The sequence below is a fragment of the Hemicordylus capensis genome, chromosome 3 (assembly GCF_027244095.1).
Source record: "Hemicordylus capensis ecotype Gifberg chromosome 3, rHemCap1.1.pri, whole genome shotgun sequence".
In the NCBI taxonomy this organism is placed as follows: Eukaryota; Metazoa; Chordata; class Lepidosauria; order Squamata; family Cordylidae; genus Hemicordylus; species Hemicordylus capensis.
In genome coordinates, this window is record NC_069659.1 from 116406226 (window position 1) to 116422529 (window position 16304).

General features: G+C 42.1%; 1 protein-coding gene across 1 annotated transcript in view; it reads left to right on the forward strand.

Moving 5' to 3' along the window:
* Positions 1-1900: 1900 nt before the first annotated feature.
* ACE2 (angiotensin converting enzyme 2) overlaps positions 1901-16304 on the forward strand; it is a 47211-nt gene continuing 32807 nt past the window's right edge. Inside the window, exons 1-4 of the mRNA XM_053310670.1 lie at positions 1901-2104; positions 9080-9238; positions 10375-10468; positions 12355-12498. Coding sequence (XP_053166645.1) covers positions 1922-2104; positions 9080-9238; positions 10375-10468; positions 12355-12498 — 580 coding nt within the window. The 5' untranslated portion in view covers positions 1901-1921. The remainder of the gene's footprint in view (positions 2105-9079; positions 9239-10374; positions 10469-12354; positions 12499-16304) is intronic.

Consider the following 16304-nt stretch of genomic DNA (forward strand, 5'->3'; position numbering starts at 1 on the left):
TAAGTAACAAGAAACCATGGTTTGGTATGAGCAGATGCGGGCCTCAGGCTCTTGCCTCTCTCCTCCCCATCTCATTTGAACATAAGGGAAGTTGTTTAAAATTTCCATTAATCACTTTCAACAACCCACAGTTTCCCATCTTCATTTCATCTGAATATGGGAAACTGTAGTTTGTACAATTAGTTAATGAGATTATTGTTGTTGTTATTAGAATAATAAACCAGAATCTGATATCCTGGTTTCGTAATGAGCTATGATTTGGTCAACTACAATTTCCTGTATGCAGATTAAAAGGAACATTGTGGTTTGTTATAAACTGTAAACAGAAGCTTCATATTGTTAACCTTCCTTTCCTGGTATGTAAAGAAGGAGGGAAAGAGAGGAAGGAGGACCCAAAGCTTGTGCCTGCTCATGTACAGATCATGGCTTGTCATAGTGACCTGGGATATAATACTAGGCTCACTTAAGTAATGCCCAGGAAAAGGATGCACCTTAATTCATTTGGCATTCAACTGGCCCAATTCACCCCCAGCACAGAATCCCACCAGTGGCTGTGGCTGGTTTCTACCTTGTATTTCTTTTAGATTTTGAGCCTTTTGGGGACAGGAAACCATCCTATTATTTATTTATCTTTCTATGTAAACCACTTTGAGAACTTTTGTTGATAGGCTGTATATCAATATTTGGAAGAGGAGGAGTATTTCCTTGGATGTAGCGAATCAAATTCTTTTTATAAAAAGAAAAATACTGGAAGATTTTTGTACATTGATATGGCAGGAATGTACAGGATCAGAAAGTTTATGGGGAAAGTGATCTAAGAAATATGTCACACCACTGCTAAACACAACTTATTTTTCTTATGTGATAATGGAATTTATGTTGTTGTCTTGAGTGAAGTGCTCTTTGTCCTGGTCAAGGAAGTTTAACTAACCATTTTTAGTAGGGAAGAATTGCAACTGTACATATATACTAATAATGCACTAAGAAGACAAGGGGTGAACAACTTAGGGCTCTCCAGTTAATGTTGGACTACAGCTCCCATAATCCCCAGCTGCAGTTGTGACAGGAGGTGAAGGGAGTTGTATTCTGACAAGAACTGGAGAGCCCCAGGTTGGCCACCCATGCACTAAGGGATTTTGCATTGGTAATGATGATGAAACATTAGCAGGGATTAGCTGAGTGGCCCTCATGCCACAAGGAAGTTGAACAGGCAGAAGGGCTGCCATTGGCTAAGCTCTTCTGATCCTGGAAAGGGGCAGAGTAAGCAGAAACGTCTAAGGACAGAGGAGTAGAAGACTGATGGCCTATGAAGGAAGGAGTCAAACTCTGGCATCTCAGCATGCAGCAGGTTGAGAGAAGCAAGGATGGTTGAGGAGAATTCCAGAGGAATGGAAAGGGGGTGAGAAAAACAGAGGGTGCGATCTGAGAGGAGCCACTGGGGGGAAAAACTCACACAGCCAAGAGTGCAGTTATAAGGAATGCTGAATTTCACACATTGGTTTGAAGCAGCCCATCAGAACTTCAGCAGCAGCCTCAAGTATTACTGTATTCTCATAAATCTGTTAAAAATCACATCTAAACTCAGAAAATCTGACACAACAGATAATAATGAGCTGTATCATTGACAGGATGCTGGGGAAATATTAACTACAAGTAAACGCCTTTCAAAAGAAAGCCATAAAATAGTACAGGTAATTATGCTGCTTGAAAGTTAATGATTTACTCTTGCTCATTTGACTTTTTTTAAAAAATTCTATTTTTGCCCTTTTGCTGGATCAAGACTATATAATGTCCAATGAATTGAATTCTGCCTCTTTTTCCATGGCTGCCCTGTGTACAAAGGCTGATGAGACAAGTGCTGATAAGGAATCCTTCTTGAAGGAACCTCATTCATCTGGCATCTCTTGGTCTGGGAGGAAGTATGTTGGTCCATCTGGGGTTTATCTGGAGCTTGGCTCTTCTGGCTCTGGCACAGGATGTGACCCAACAAGCTGCAGAATTTTTGGTGCAATTTGATATACAAGCAGAAACATTATCATATGAAAGTTCACTCGCTTCATGGGATTATAACACCAACATCACAGAAGAGAATACCAAGAAGATGGTGGGTACCTTTGACAATGCTTTGCTATATAATCTTAGAAAATAAATATATGATTTGTCAATGTCAAAGAAAGTACTAGAAATGATTTGGAGTAGTGAGTAAGATGAAACTTTAAGCATCTTCAAGGAGTAGCTCTGAAAATTAGATACTGGTCCAGTATTTATTGACATGATGCTCATTTTTGTGACTTACTTATCTGAGATGAGATTTTTTTGTCCTCCACCCTACTCAAGATGGACAACAAAAATTAGTATTCTCATAATGTTGCCTAAATATTCAGTAATGCACTAGGTACATTGAGAGAACCTTTCTATAGTTTTCCAGAATAGTGTGGCTTCTAAATTCCTTGAGATGGAAGAAGCACTTACTGTATTACCTAGTCTACAAGAAGTATTTCATTGATGGTTTCCTAACCCATCTTCAGAAAATTCCAAGAATAAAAGATGGTGGACACAACCCAGCAAAAGTTAGTTTTGAAGTTAGTTAGTTTTTCCTTTGAAGTCATTCTGCACTTTTATTTCAGTCCCATTAAGGATGAAAAAAAGCTAATTATAATAATATTTTAATGTGCAGCTGTGGTAACCTCAGCTATCATCAGTACTGAATTCTTGTAGCAAAGAAGCTTTTGGTTCACACATCTTGGCCACAGGAGGTAGGGAAGCCCTCAACATTAAAATATTATTATAATTAGCTTTTTTTCATCCTTAATGGGACTGAAATAAATGTGCAGAATGACTTCAAAGGAAGCTAAAGAAAGTTGCATAAGACAGTAATACAATAAACATTTAGGAAAGCTAACATACCCTGGGAAGCACAATCTTTTGAACTTATGCAACTTTTAGAGTCAAACCAGTTACCAAATTTATACATAGCATAGGCATCTTTATGACAGTGTGTACCTATGATTCATTTTAACAGTTCTCTTCAGAATGTTTAACTGTTTGAGCAATTCATTTGCAAGCAAGTTATTCTAGATCTAAGCTCTTACATAGGAATATCAATAATTAACACTTGACAAGAAAACAACTAGAGCTTCAACCTGTGTGGAAGCCACATCCTTTGGAATAGGAAGACCTGCCTCCCAGTCACAAACATCAGCTGGTAGGATGGCTATTGCCGTACAAGGATTGCAAAACTGCACTCAGTCCATGCTTAGGGGCACTCTCTTACTTCTCTGTTTTCAAGGCCGAGTCTGGCAATGAAACAAGTTTGGAGACGGAACCTGTTCAATATATATTTAAATTTAGCCCTGGGGATTTCATGAGGGTGCTTTCCAGATTAAAACCTACAACAGGGTAACTACAAATCTGCTAAATTTGCTTCTGTACTTCCTGTGTTGTGACACCACAGTCCCTGTGCTGATAGCAAAGTGCAGTTCACATTTCTGATGCCTTCTTTTGGATTTTATCTTGTGTTATAGTGCTACAATGCTGTAGCGCATAAACTGGAAAGTGCTCAGTAAAACGGTCATTGGATCACACAAGCTAGGACCAATCTACAAGCCGACCAATATATTTGCTATATATTTGCAATCTACAAGCTGACCAATATATTTGCTATATATTTGCAATCTACAAGCTGACCAATATATTTGCTTTATTACTAGAAAGTGGTTTTTTTAATGACTGTAAAAATGTTTATTTTGGGAGTGGGGGGCAAAATCTTATAATGCATTAGAACATCTTTTTAAAAAGAACATTAGATCAAAATGGAACAGAATTACCACCTAATCCAGTATTTTGTTTTCAAAATTTACCAGCCAGATGTCTCTGGAAAGCTTAAAAACAGAGCATGAAGGCAATACTCTTCCCTGTCCTAGGAGGGTAGGAATAAATGGACAGTTTTCAAAATGGAGAGAAGTAAGAAATGGGCCCGCCCCCACCAAGGATCTGTACTGGGTCCAGTGCTCTTTAAGTTGTTCATAAAGGATCTAGAAATTGGGGTAACCAGTGAAGTGGCCAGATTTGCAGATGACATTAAACCATTCAGGGTTGTGAAATCCTAAACAGATTGTGAGGATCTCCAAAAGGATCTCTCTGAACTGCAGGAGTGGGCGACAAAATGGCAAATGTGGTTCAGCATAAGCAAGTGTAAAGTGGTGCATATTGGGGCAAAAATAAAAACACCAAATACACATATTCTTTGATGGAATCTGAGTTGTCAATGACTGACCAGAAGAGAGATCTTGTGGTCATAGTGGACAGCACATTCAAACTGTTGACTCTCTGCGCAGCAGCAGCTTTTCAAAAGGCAAATTCCCTTCTAGTGATCATTTGGAAGATGGTTGAAAATAAGAATGCTATTATAATGCCCTTATACAAATCTATGGCACGGCGATATTTGGAGTACTGAGTACAGTTCTGGTCACCGTATCTTAAGAAGGACATTGTAGAACTGGAAAAGGTGCTGAAGCGGACAACCAAGATGATCAGAGGCCTGGAGCACCTTCCGTATGAGGCAAGGCAAAAGCATCTGGGGCTCTTTAGTTTGGAAAAGAGGTGACTATGGGGAGACATGACAGAGGTGTATAAAGTGGAGAGAGTGGACAAAGAGAATTTTTTTTCCCTCTCTCACAACACTAGAACCAGGGGTCATCCCATGGAATTGAAGGTCAGGAAATTAAAGACTGACAAAAGTAAGTACTTTCCCACACAGTGCACAAATAATCTATGGAGTTCTCTGCCACGTGATGTCCTGATGGCCACCAGCTTGGATGGCTTTAAAAAGGGCTTAGACAAATTCAAGGAGGACAGGTCTAACAATGACTACTAGTCTGGTGGCTATAGGCCACCTTCAGCCTCAGGCATAATGCAGCTAAATACCAATTGCTGGTGAGCAACAGCAAGAGAGAGGGCGTGCCCTCAACTTTTGCTTGTGGGCTCCCAGAGGCATCTGGTGGGCCACTGTGTAAAACAGGGTGCTGGACCAGATAGGCCTTGGGCCTGATCTAGCAGAGTTGTTCTTATGTTCATTCAAAAGCTGGCCTGGATCGAGGAATCCATTAGCCAAAACCACCACACATGGGATCAGGCCTGCTCAATATTGCCCCTCCAGCTGTTTTGGACTACATATCCCATAACCCCCAGCCACAGTGGCCGATAGCCAGGGATTATGGGGGTTGTAGGCCAACATCAGCCATGTATTGGATGAAGTTTTGTTGACCTTTCACCCGAGTTGCAGAGATCCTTTGGGGGCTCTTCACATTCCTCTTAGATTTTTACAGTCTTTAATAATAACCACCTAGAGACTTTGGTAGTGGGAGATATACAATATGTGCCGGGAGGAGGGGTTTAGATTTGTTAGGCACTGGGACACATTTTGGGGCAAGCAAGGCCTGTACAAAAGGGACAGGCTGCACTTGAACCAAGATGGAACCAGACTGCTGGCGCTTAAAATAAAAAAGGTTGCAGAGCAGCTTTTAAAATGACACCTGGGAGCCGATGGGAGCTGGGCAGTATCCCGTTTGGCAAAAGCCATCCTTTAAAGTGTGAGGCTGCAAAGAATTCAGATAAAACAGAAGGGGAAAGAGCAGAACTGCATAAAGAGCAGACGGGAGCCTGTGCCAGCAGGTCAAAGAGTAAAAAGAATAGCACACATCAGGGAGAGATTCAGCATATAGGTGCTTATATGCCAATGCCAGAAGCCTCTGAGCCAAGATGGAGTGCTTGGTTGCTAACGCAGAAATAGATATAGTGGGCATAACAGAAACATGGTGGAACAGTGAGAACCAGTGGGACACTGTTATCCCTGGGTATAAACTCTATAGAAAGGACAGGGAGGGACACCTTGGAGGAGGGGTAGCACTGTATGTTAAAAAAGGGATAGAATCTAACAAGCTAGAAAACCTAAGTGGACTGGAGTCCTCCACAGAAACCCTGTGGGTGACTATACAAGGCCGGAAAAGGAACGTGCTACTGGGGACGTGCTATCGCCCTCCGGATCATAATGCCGACATTGACTGGGAGTTGTAGGAGGAAATCAGGGAGGCATCAAGGAGAGGCAGGGCTGTAATTATGTGTGATTTCAATTACCCACACATAGACTGGGTAAATTCACATTCAAGTCATGACAAAGAGGTCAAATTTCTAGATACGCTAAATGACTGTGCCCTAGAACAGTTGGTCATGGAACCAACCAGAGAGAAGGCGACCTTGGATCTAATTCTGAGTGACACCCAGGACCTGGTAAGTGACGTCAGTGTCATCTACCTTTTAGGGAACAGTGACCACAGTGCCATCAAATTCAGCATACATGCGGGGAGAGAATCACCAAGGATGTCTAACACAGACATTTTGAATTTCAGAAGAGGAAACTTCTCCAAAATGAGGAGTATGGTGAAAAGAAAGCTGAGGGGGGAAATCAGGAGAGTCACTTCGCTCCAGAGTGCATGGAGTTTACTCAAAACCACAATGCTAGAAGCCCAGTTAGATTGTATACCCAAAAGGAGGAAAGGTACCACTAAGTCCAGGAGGATGCCAGCATGGCTAATGGGTACTGTCAAGGAAGCCATAAAAGGGAAGAAGACTTCCTTCCAAAATTGGAAGGCCTGTCCAAATGAAGAGAACAGAAAGGAACACAAACTCTGGGAAAAGAAATGCAAGGTGACAATAAGGGAGGCAAAAAGAGAGTTTGAGGAACATTTAGCCAAAAGTATCAAGGGGAATAACAAAAACTTCTTTAAGTACACCAGAAGCAGGAAACCTGTCAGGGAGGCAGTTGGACCATTAGACAATGAGGGAGTGAAAGGGATTATTAAGGAGGTTGCAGAGACGCTGAATGAGTTATTTGCGTCTGTCTTCACGGCAGAGGATACTGAGCATATACCTGTTCCTGAAACAGGCTTTTTAGGGATGGAAGCTAGAGAGCTGAGTCAGATAGAAGTGACAAGGGATGATGTTCTAAACTGTCTGGAAAAACTGAAAGCTAACAAATCACCAGGGCGGGATGGCATCCATCCAAGAGTCCTCAAAGAACTCAAATGTGAAATTGCCAACCTCCTTGCTAAAATATTTAACTTATCCCTGAAATCGGGCTCTGTACCAGAGGACTGGAGAGTAGCAAATGTAACACCGATTTTCAAGAAGTGATCCAGGGGCGATCCGGGAAACTACAGGCCGGTTAGCCTAACGTCCGTTCCTGGCAAATTGATGGAAAGCATCCTCAAGGATAAAATTGTAAAGCACCTGGAAGAACAGGCCCTGCTGGGAGTGAGCCAGCATGGCTTCCTCAAAGGTAAATTTTCCCTCACCAACCTTTTGGACTTCTTTGAGAGTGTCAACGAGTGTGTGGATCAAGGTGATCCAGTTGACATAGTCTACCTGGACTTCCAGAAAGCTTTTGACAAAGTTCCTCATCAAAGACTCCTGAGGAAACTTAGCGGTCATGGGATAAGGGGACAAGTACATGTGTGGATTGCTAACTGGTTGAAAGACAGGAAACAAAGGGTAGGTATAAATGGAGAGTTTTCACAATGGAGGGAAGTAAGAAGTGGGGTCCCCCAGGGATCTGTACTGGGTCCGGTGCTTTTTAATTTATTCATAAATGATCTAGAAGCAGGGGTAAGTAGCAATGTGGCCAAATTTGCAGATGATACCAAACTCTTCTGGGTAGTGAAATCAAAAACGGATTGTGAGCAGCTCCAAAAGGATCTCTCAAAACTGGGGGAGTGGGTGACAAAATGGCAAATGCGGTTCAGTGTTAGCAAGTGTAAAGTGATGCACATTGGGACGAAAAACCCCAACTTCAAGTATATGCTGATGGGATCCGAGTTGTCGCTGACGGACCAGGAGAGGGATCTTGGGGTTGTGGTGGACAGCTCGTTGAAAGTGTCAACTCAATGTGCGGCAGCTGTGAAAAAGGCCAATTCCATGCTAGGGATCATTAGAAAGGGGACTGAAAATAAAATGGCTAACATTATAATGCCCTTATACAAAACTATGGTGCGACCACACTTGGAGTACTGCGTACAATTCTGGTCACCACATCTTAAAAAGGACATTGTTGAACTGGAGAAGGTACAGAAGAGGGCAAGCAAGATGATCAGGGGCCTAGAGCACCTTTCTTATGAGGCAAGACTACAACACCTGGGGCTTTTTAGTTTAGAAAAAAGACGACTGCGGGGAGACATGATAGAGGTCTATAAAATCATGCATGGTGTGGAGAAAGTGGAGAGAGAGAAATTCTTTTCCCTCTCACACAACACTAGAACCAGGGGTCACTCCATGAAATTGATTGCCAGGAGGTCTAGGACCAACAAACGGAAGTAGCACTTAGCAATAGCAATAGCAATAGCACTTACATTTATATACCGCTCTATAGCTGGAAGCTCTCTAAGCGGTTTACAATGATTTAGCATATTGCCCCCCAACATTCTGGGTACTCATTTTACCGACCTCGGAAGGATGGAAGGCTGAGTCAACCCTGAAGTACTTTTTCACACAACGTGTGATCCACTTGTGGAACTCTCTGCCACAGGATGTGGTGACAGCCAACAACCTGGATGGCTTTAAGAGGGGTTTGGATGACTTCATGGAGGAGAGGTCTATCAATGGCTACTAGTTGGAGGGCTGTGGGCCACCTCCAGCCTCAAAGGCAGGATGCCTCTGAGTACCAGTTGCATGGGAGTAATGGCAGGTGAGAGGGCACGCCCTCAACTTCTGTCTTTGGCTTCCAGCGGCATCTGGTGGGCCACTGTGCGAAAGAGGATTCTGGACTAGATGGGCCTTGGGCCTGATCCAGCAGGGCTGTTCTTATGTTCAATAAAATGTTAAATAATAAATAATTTGGTGTCATCTGCAAAGTGCAAACATGGCCACCTCTTTAGTAGTGAAATCCACCTTGTGATAGTGAATGCAAGAAATTAAGCTTCATAAGAAAAGCTCTGCTGGATCAGACCAAAGCATCCCATTCAGCATTCTATGCACACTTTGTTTCTTTGCAAATGAATAATCTAGAATTCAAACACATCTTTTTCAGAATGAAGCGGGTTCCAAATGGTCAGAATTTTATGGAAAAGCCTCCCAAAATGCCAGTAATTTCAATTTGTCTAACATTTCAAATGATACTATCAAACTCCAGCTTCAGTCTCTTCAGGACAAAGGATCATCGGTGTTGCCGCCAGAAAAATACAGCCAAGTATGTTGTCAAATATCTGTAGGCCATCTCTATGTTGAAATCAATCAATTTCAGTTCCAAATAATTCCTTTTCTTGATTCATCCTGGTAAAACATATGAAAGCCTGACATTTTTTCCTTGCTGTGAATGTAAACTTGGATCATAAAATTATATGAGCTCATACATATTCCTATATATCATGGTAAGTCATGTCCAGAAACCACAAGCCACTTATTCTGCAAAATGACATTTTCTGTTGTTGTCCATCATTTTTTAAAAAATGGTTAATGTTGTGCTGCTCAGTTCTTGGCATGTTTAATTATTCCTATTGATAATGTGGTTTCCTGCCAAGGAAGTGTTTGAAGAACTACTGTACATTCTAAGCATGTGAGCTTTGCAGACACTTGCTCAGGAGTCAGCTTCCTTTAACTTCAATATTTTATTGATACTCTTCTAATATGCTGTAAACCAGGGATTCTCAACGTTGGATCCCCAGATGTTATTGAACTTCAGTTCCCATAATCCCCAACCAAAGGTCACTGGGGCTGGGGATTATGGGAGTTGAAGTCCAATAACATCTGGGGACCCAACGTTGAGAATCCCTGCTGTAAACCACCTACTCCTTGGGCTGCTTACAACATTAATAAAATAGATACCATATAGGATAAAATTTTAATAAGGTTAAAAAGTTAAAACAGCAGGCGAAACCCACGATTAAAATAACACATTTTAAATCTGAAATTAGAAGTCATTACTGGAATAGAGTTAGTTCTTTTGTTTCAAGCTGCTGATATTCATGTACATTTTTGTAGTTTTGTTTTTGTAATATTAGTCGCTGACACACTGTGTGACATTACACATGCAATGCAATGGAATGTTCACACAGTTGCACAAGCACAAAAGTTGCACAAATGGAGCTATTGTGCAGCTCCATTTGTGAAATGTTTGTACTTGCGCAACAGTGCTCTGGCACAACCACACGGCTGTTATGTTCCACCACATGCATAACATTGTGCGATATGCCAGCCAATGTATTTATCTGAAAGGATATTATTTCAACATCCGCACATCCAATTACAGTATTGCTCCTCTGCCTTTTAGATAAATAAGAGAATGTTATATACTTTTTAATACTGTTCTTCCTGTTTAAATTGCAGCTAAATACTATTTTAAATGAAATGAGTACCAACTACAGCACTGGGACTGTGTGCAAACCAGATGATCCTGATACATGTATTCCCCTGGAACCAGGTACAATATTATGGAAGAAAACGGGGGTCTTCACACTGTGGTTATTATAACAGAAGAAATTGCTTCATTGATACAAAGACAGTTTCAGCAGCAATTGGGTCAGAGAGAGCCCATGCAGGTTACAAACCTGATCAGACCCCAAAGACAACTTGCAAAATACATCACACAGTTTTAAAAGAGGTCAAAAGAGGAAGTTACATCATTTGTCTTAGTTTGCTCAAACATTTCAATCAGCTGGACAGTTACACATGTATATTAAAACAAGGAAGTTACATCAACAGATCATCACAACTCTGCATGATAGAATGCTCTAGACATGGTTTTGCAAAGAGCAGCTGCCATCACGGTCTGCTAAAGCATTATTCAAACCTCCAAGGACCTTTCCCCCGAAATCTATTTCAAGCCCCAACCCTCAAGCCAGCCCTTTTCTGCCTGTAGCACTGAGCCCATTGTCTTGTTTTTCTCCTTGCAAAGCCTTTCTGCTCAAACAGCTCTAGCATCGAGCCAACAAAATGGCTTTGATATGATCAAGCCAGCAAAGCAATTCCCACAATCGAAACAATAAGCATCTTCTGCAACCTTCAGCTTCGTTTAGAAAATCTGTATCATTGTTTAGAACAGGGGATCTCAAACTTGGGTCCGCAGATGTTGTTGGACTTCAGTCATTGTGGCTAGGGATGATGGAAGCTGCCATTCAACAGCAGCGAGGGCACAGGTTTGAGAACGTCTGGTTTAGTATAGACTGTACTACTTTCCCACTCCCTCAAAAGTTAATCAAAGTGCCTCTAAAAAACCTTTATTACACCCAACACATTTTGAATAACATTCCTTTATCAAGGGCTCTATAAATGAAACAATTGTTATCTGGAACATGTTGGGCATGAATAGAAGTTGCTCAAGGCACTTTGAGGAGCTTCCCCATCTTCATCTCTGCTTGTCTGGTGCCGTTCCTGTTTTTCTCATTTAACAACAACAAAAGGTTCACGAAGGGATTTATGTAGTAAAAGGAATGAAGAGACGACTAACTCGCACTCACCGGAAAGTAGTTTGAAAAGTGGTGCAGTGGAAATAGGAAATCACACCAGCGGGCTGTTTCCCATGCGATGTCCCCATCAGATCCTGGAAGAAAAGATAATGAGAACCTGCAGGGCTGTCTGGATGCTCTGTAAGCTCTTGCCACACATTTATTCGCAAACTATTTTCAGAGCACTTTTTACCACAATCTGAAAAAGCCCTGTGTCTTTTTTATTACTGTTTTTATTAAGTTTTTATTACTGTTCTTATCACTCCAGGCACTTTTAGTTGATTATGACTAATTTTTATAAAATAAGTTAAAATAGTAGGATTTTGAGTTGATCTTTCCACATTAATGCAGGGTGGCCAACTTGAGACTTTCCAGCTGTTGTTGGACTGCCACTCCCATCATCCCAAGCTGCAATTGTCCACAACGGCTAGAGGTTAATGCAAGGCTGGCTGCCTTGCATTAATTGAATAACTGCCACACTACTACTACTATGGATATAGTATGAATATAGTGGGATGCTGTGCTGGGGTTGGATAGGGCCTGTTGCTCTTCCCCTGCTAAATATAAGAGAACACTTTAAAAGGTGCCTCGTTTCTTAGTTAGCAGAGGTTAACCATCAACTCTGTCTCTTGGAGGACATGATTGCTATCCATGATCACTTTGGTCAGTCTGGATGAATGTGGAGAAAGGGATTATCTGAGAGCTCTGCTGCTGCTCCTACAAAGCAGATCATTACATCTGCTTAAGAGGGCGGGGAGGGGGCATTTGAAATGGCACACTAAATAATGCATGGCTGAGATGCTATCATGTGCTGGTCAGATCCCAGTGTTCAATGGGCATGATTCTGTATTTATGTCGACAGGCCTGGACATGATAATGGCCAGCAGCACGGATTACTCAGAGAGGCTGTGGGCATGGCAAGGTTGGAGAGCTAATGTTGGCAAGCAGATGAGGCCTTTATATGAAGGTTATGTTGAGTTGAAGAATGAGGCTGCAAGAGCAAACGGTGAGTTACAATCACACTTTAAAAAATATATTTCAGGCAGCACAATCTTCTTCCCTGTTCTTATTATTGTTAGAGGTTGTTGATTTTTACCCACAATAGGTAAAACAGCAGAGCACTAAGGAATGAGCACACACTCCAGTTACAGAGTAGGTAGCAGAGGATGGTTTGGATATTGCAGCTATTTAGAGAAAACACATGGAGATGCTTGTGTGACTAAACACTGAACATTTATTGGTTAAATACACTTAGACAGGAAAGACCTATATCTAATCTAAAGGACTACATAGTGGATAGGTAAGGAGAGCGAGAGAGAGGTTTCCATCTGCTATCTAGGAGGAAAGGAAGGATTGTGACTCAGCACAGGAAGTGCTGCAGAGTCAGTTCAGGGGTCATAGAGTAGGGACAGATAGGGAGACCCTGACTCACTGTCTCTGCTCCCAATGCCCCTAGTGGTCATTAGGACAGTTGGTGCAAAAGGTCGATGCACTGGAAGTTCATCTCCAACAATTATCAAGAGCAACACCTTTTGGGACATGTGTTGCTGACAATATAAAACACTGCTAAATCAGAAAATGCTGTCCTTATTCATTCATAAGTTTACTCAAGAAAAAAACCAAAATATCAAATGAATGCCAGATAGGCGTAATCAGTTAGATATCAGAAGACAGCAAATAGTGGAACTTGAATGACATTCATCTCATTCCCCTGATGAACAACAGGAAATTGAAAATATATCTACTCCTCCTCTTCAAAATGTGGTGATGCAGAGTGGAAGTATAGCATTGCATGAGAAAAGATGGTACTACTCCAATTCTTCAAGATTGTCAAATATCTTCTTTATGGTTTGTTTTCATAGATTTCTGAACTTAAGGGTTGCCCTGAAAACAAACAAACAAACAAACAAACAAACAAACAAACAAACAAACAAATAAATATATTCTATATCTTTATCTACATTAGTTTAAACCAGAGTATAAATGTAGTAACAACCTAGATCCACAATATTCTCACACAATATATTTGTGAGGATATTCACCACTGAGAGAGGATATTCACTGCAATAAAGCTGTTTTGAAGTAGATTACGTGCTGAATTTTTAAACAATCACATGGGAAAACAAAAAGCATAGTTCATCAAAGTTAATGCCACTGATAAAGACTGTGCATCGGTCAAAACACATCTGGCTCAGGACATCAGACTGCTAAAGTACCTCCTTGCACTGCACTACCCATAGGAGTACAAGATACTTGTGGAATAGTTTATTCCATACCTCAGAAACAGAAGCTTTAGTCCCTTGACGCTTAGGACATCTGTTGCAGCACCCCCTTTGGGACTTTTCAATATATATGGAATATACTGTATATCCTTGAGTGGCTCTTTCCCAAATATATATTCTGGAACTTTTGAGTGGCTCTGCCCTATATTTAAAAAAACAAAAACAAATTGGTAGGGGAAGTGGGGGCCAGCACTTCCCCCTTGGGTGCAGCCATGAATTCTCTGGCATTACTCATGAGAAGAAACTTCTTGGGGTACTCTGGGCTGGATCACTAATAATGTGTGACAACAGCCTTCTCCCAGGGACCACTCTCTCTGAGTGGCAGGTCATAAAGACAGACATGTGGGCTGGAGGGCTGTTGCTGTACAGCCCCATTGCTAGATGCACGCAAGCCCCGAGGAAGGGTACCACACCAACACCTTTCCAGGCTGTGGCAACTGGCAGACAGCTGGAGTGAAAGTGCACACTCTGACAGTCTGGTCATCCCTTGGAACATATGCATGCTGATATTTGCCAAGAAGAGCCATTCGGCTTGCCAGGGAAAGCTGAAAACATAGGCTCCCCTCACCTGCAATTCCCCAAAGTGGCATATCTGCATATGCCACAATGGTGGTCTAAGCCCAGGAATTAGCTATCCCTGCTCTTGCCAGACTGAGTCAACAGTGAAACAGACGGACACATGGAGCGGCCTGGACTCCTTGGGATATACAGGTGAAACTCGGAAAATTAGAATATAGTGCAAAAGTCCATTAATTTCAGTAATGCAAATTAAAAGGTGAAACTGATATATGAGACAGATGCATTACATGCAAAGCGAGATAAGTCAAGCCTTAATTTGTTATAATTGTGATGATCATGGCGTACAGCTCATGAAAACCCCAAATCCACAATCCCAGAAAATTAGAATATTACATGGAACCAAGAAGACAAGGATTGTAGAATAGAACAATATCGGACCTCTGAAAAGTATAAGCATGCATATGTATTCAGTACTTGGTTTGGGCCCCTTTTGCAGCAATTACTGCCTCAATGCGGCGTGGCATGGATGCTATCAGCCTGTGGCACTGATGAGGTGTTATGGAAGACCAGGATGCTTCATTAGCGGCCTTCAGCTCTTCTGCATTGTTTGGTCTCATGTCTCTCATCCTTCTCTTGGCAATGCCCCATAGATTCTCTATAGGGTCAGGTCAGGCGAGTTTGCTGGCCAATCAAGCACAGTACACTGTATACTTTTCAGAGGTCTGATATTGTTCTATTCTACAATCCTTGTCTTCTTGGTTCCATGTAATATTCTAATTTTCTGGGATTGTGGATTTGGGGTTTTCATGAGCTGTACGCCATGATCATCACAATTATAAGAAATTAAGGCTTGACTTATCTCGCTTTGCATGTAATGTGTCTGTCTCATATATCAGTTTCACCTTTTAATTTGCATTACTGAAATTAATGGACTTTTGCACGATATTCTAATTTTCCGAGTTTCACCTGTATACCACATAGGGGTTACGTGTAGAGAGGAAGGTGAGGAGTATGTGTTCTATTTTTAAACAGGTATACCAGGGGCCCCACATCAGTGGGGGCTCCTATAGTTGGATTGCGTAACTCATGAGGGTGCAGTCCGATGGGGACCCAAAGCTTCAGGAGCCTCTGTTCTTCCCCAATGGCCTGGCCCTTTCATGAGGGGGCTAATGAGAGAAGTGTGTTGGGGGTTCCTGGACTGCTTTTACCAGGTCTGCCATCACAAGAGCTTCCTTTATCACAGTGGACCAGACCCCAGGATCCTTTGCCTGCCCTCATATGCATATTCTGTCCTAGGAGGTCATCCATGATCCCTTCCTGGAGTAACAAAAAAATAATGCTCCCTATTTCTATGCCCCCTGTTACCAGCGATCGTGCTTGTGTGAGATGTTTGGCCACGGGGCTTTTGTGAGGGTGGCGGTGCAAGTCACTGTTCCCTCTAACAGGGTTTTCCAGATGTTGTTCACTACAACTCCCAGCATCCCCAGATGCAATGGCTTTTGGCTCAGGATTATGGAAGTTATAATCAAGAACATCTGGGAATCCATGTTAAGGGGAACACTGGTGCAAGGGTTGTAAAAAATGGGTTTAAATGCCATTTAAAATGGTTTAAATGTCCTTTCCCTGACAAGGGCAAGTGGTCCATGAGAAAAAGCAGAATCATGCTATGTATCCCCCCTTGAAGATGATGGCCAATGGCTGCTGCCCTGCTAATGCTCTGACACCTTGCCCACAGTCTGGTGACGCAAGCTCTACAGAACTTGCTGGGATGTGGCCTCGGCAGACCATGGAGAGGGAGGGGCTCTTCTGTACTGAAACTAAAGGTTGCCTAACCCGAGTTGGAAGATCGTCTGTGGGACGATTCCCAGGCTCAAGAGTTAACTTCAGATTCATCAACTTGCAGTTATGGGCGAAGGCGGACAGATTGTTCTTCACCTCAGGCAGCAAAATGACTTGGCTTGCCCAATCTACACTTGTTTAGCACGCTGCCTAACCCATTATCCATTATTCC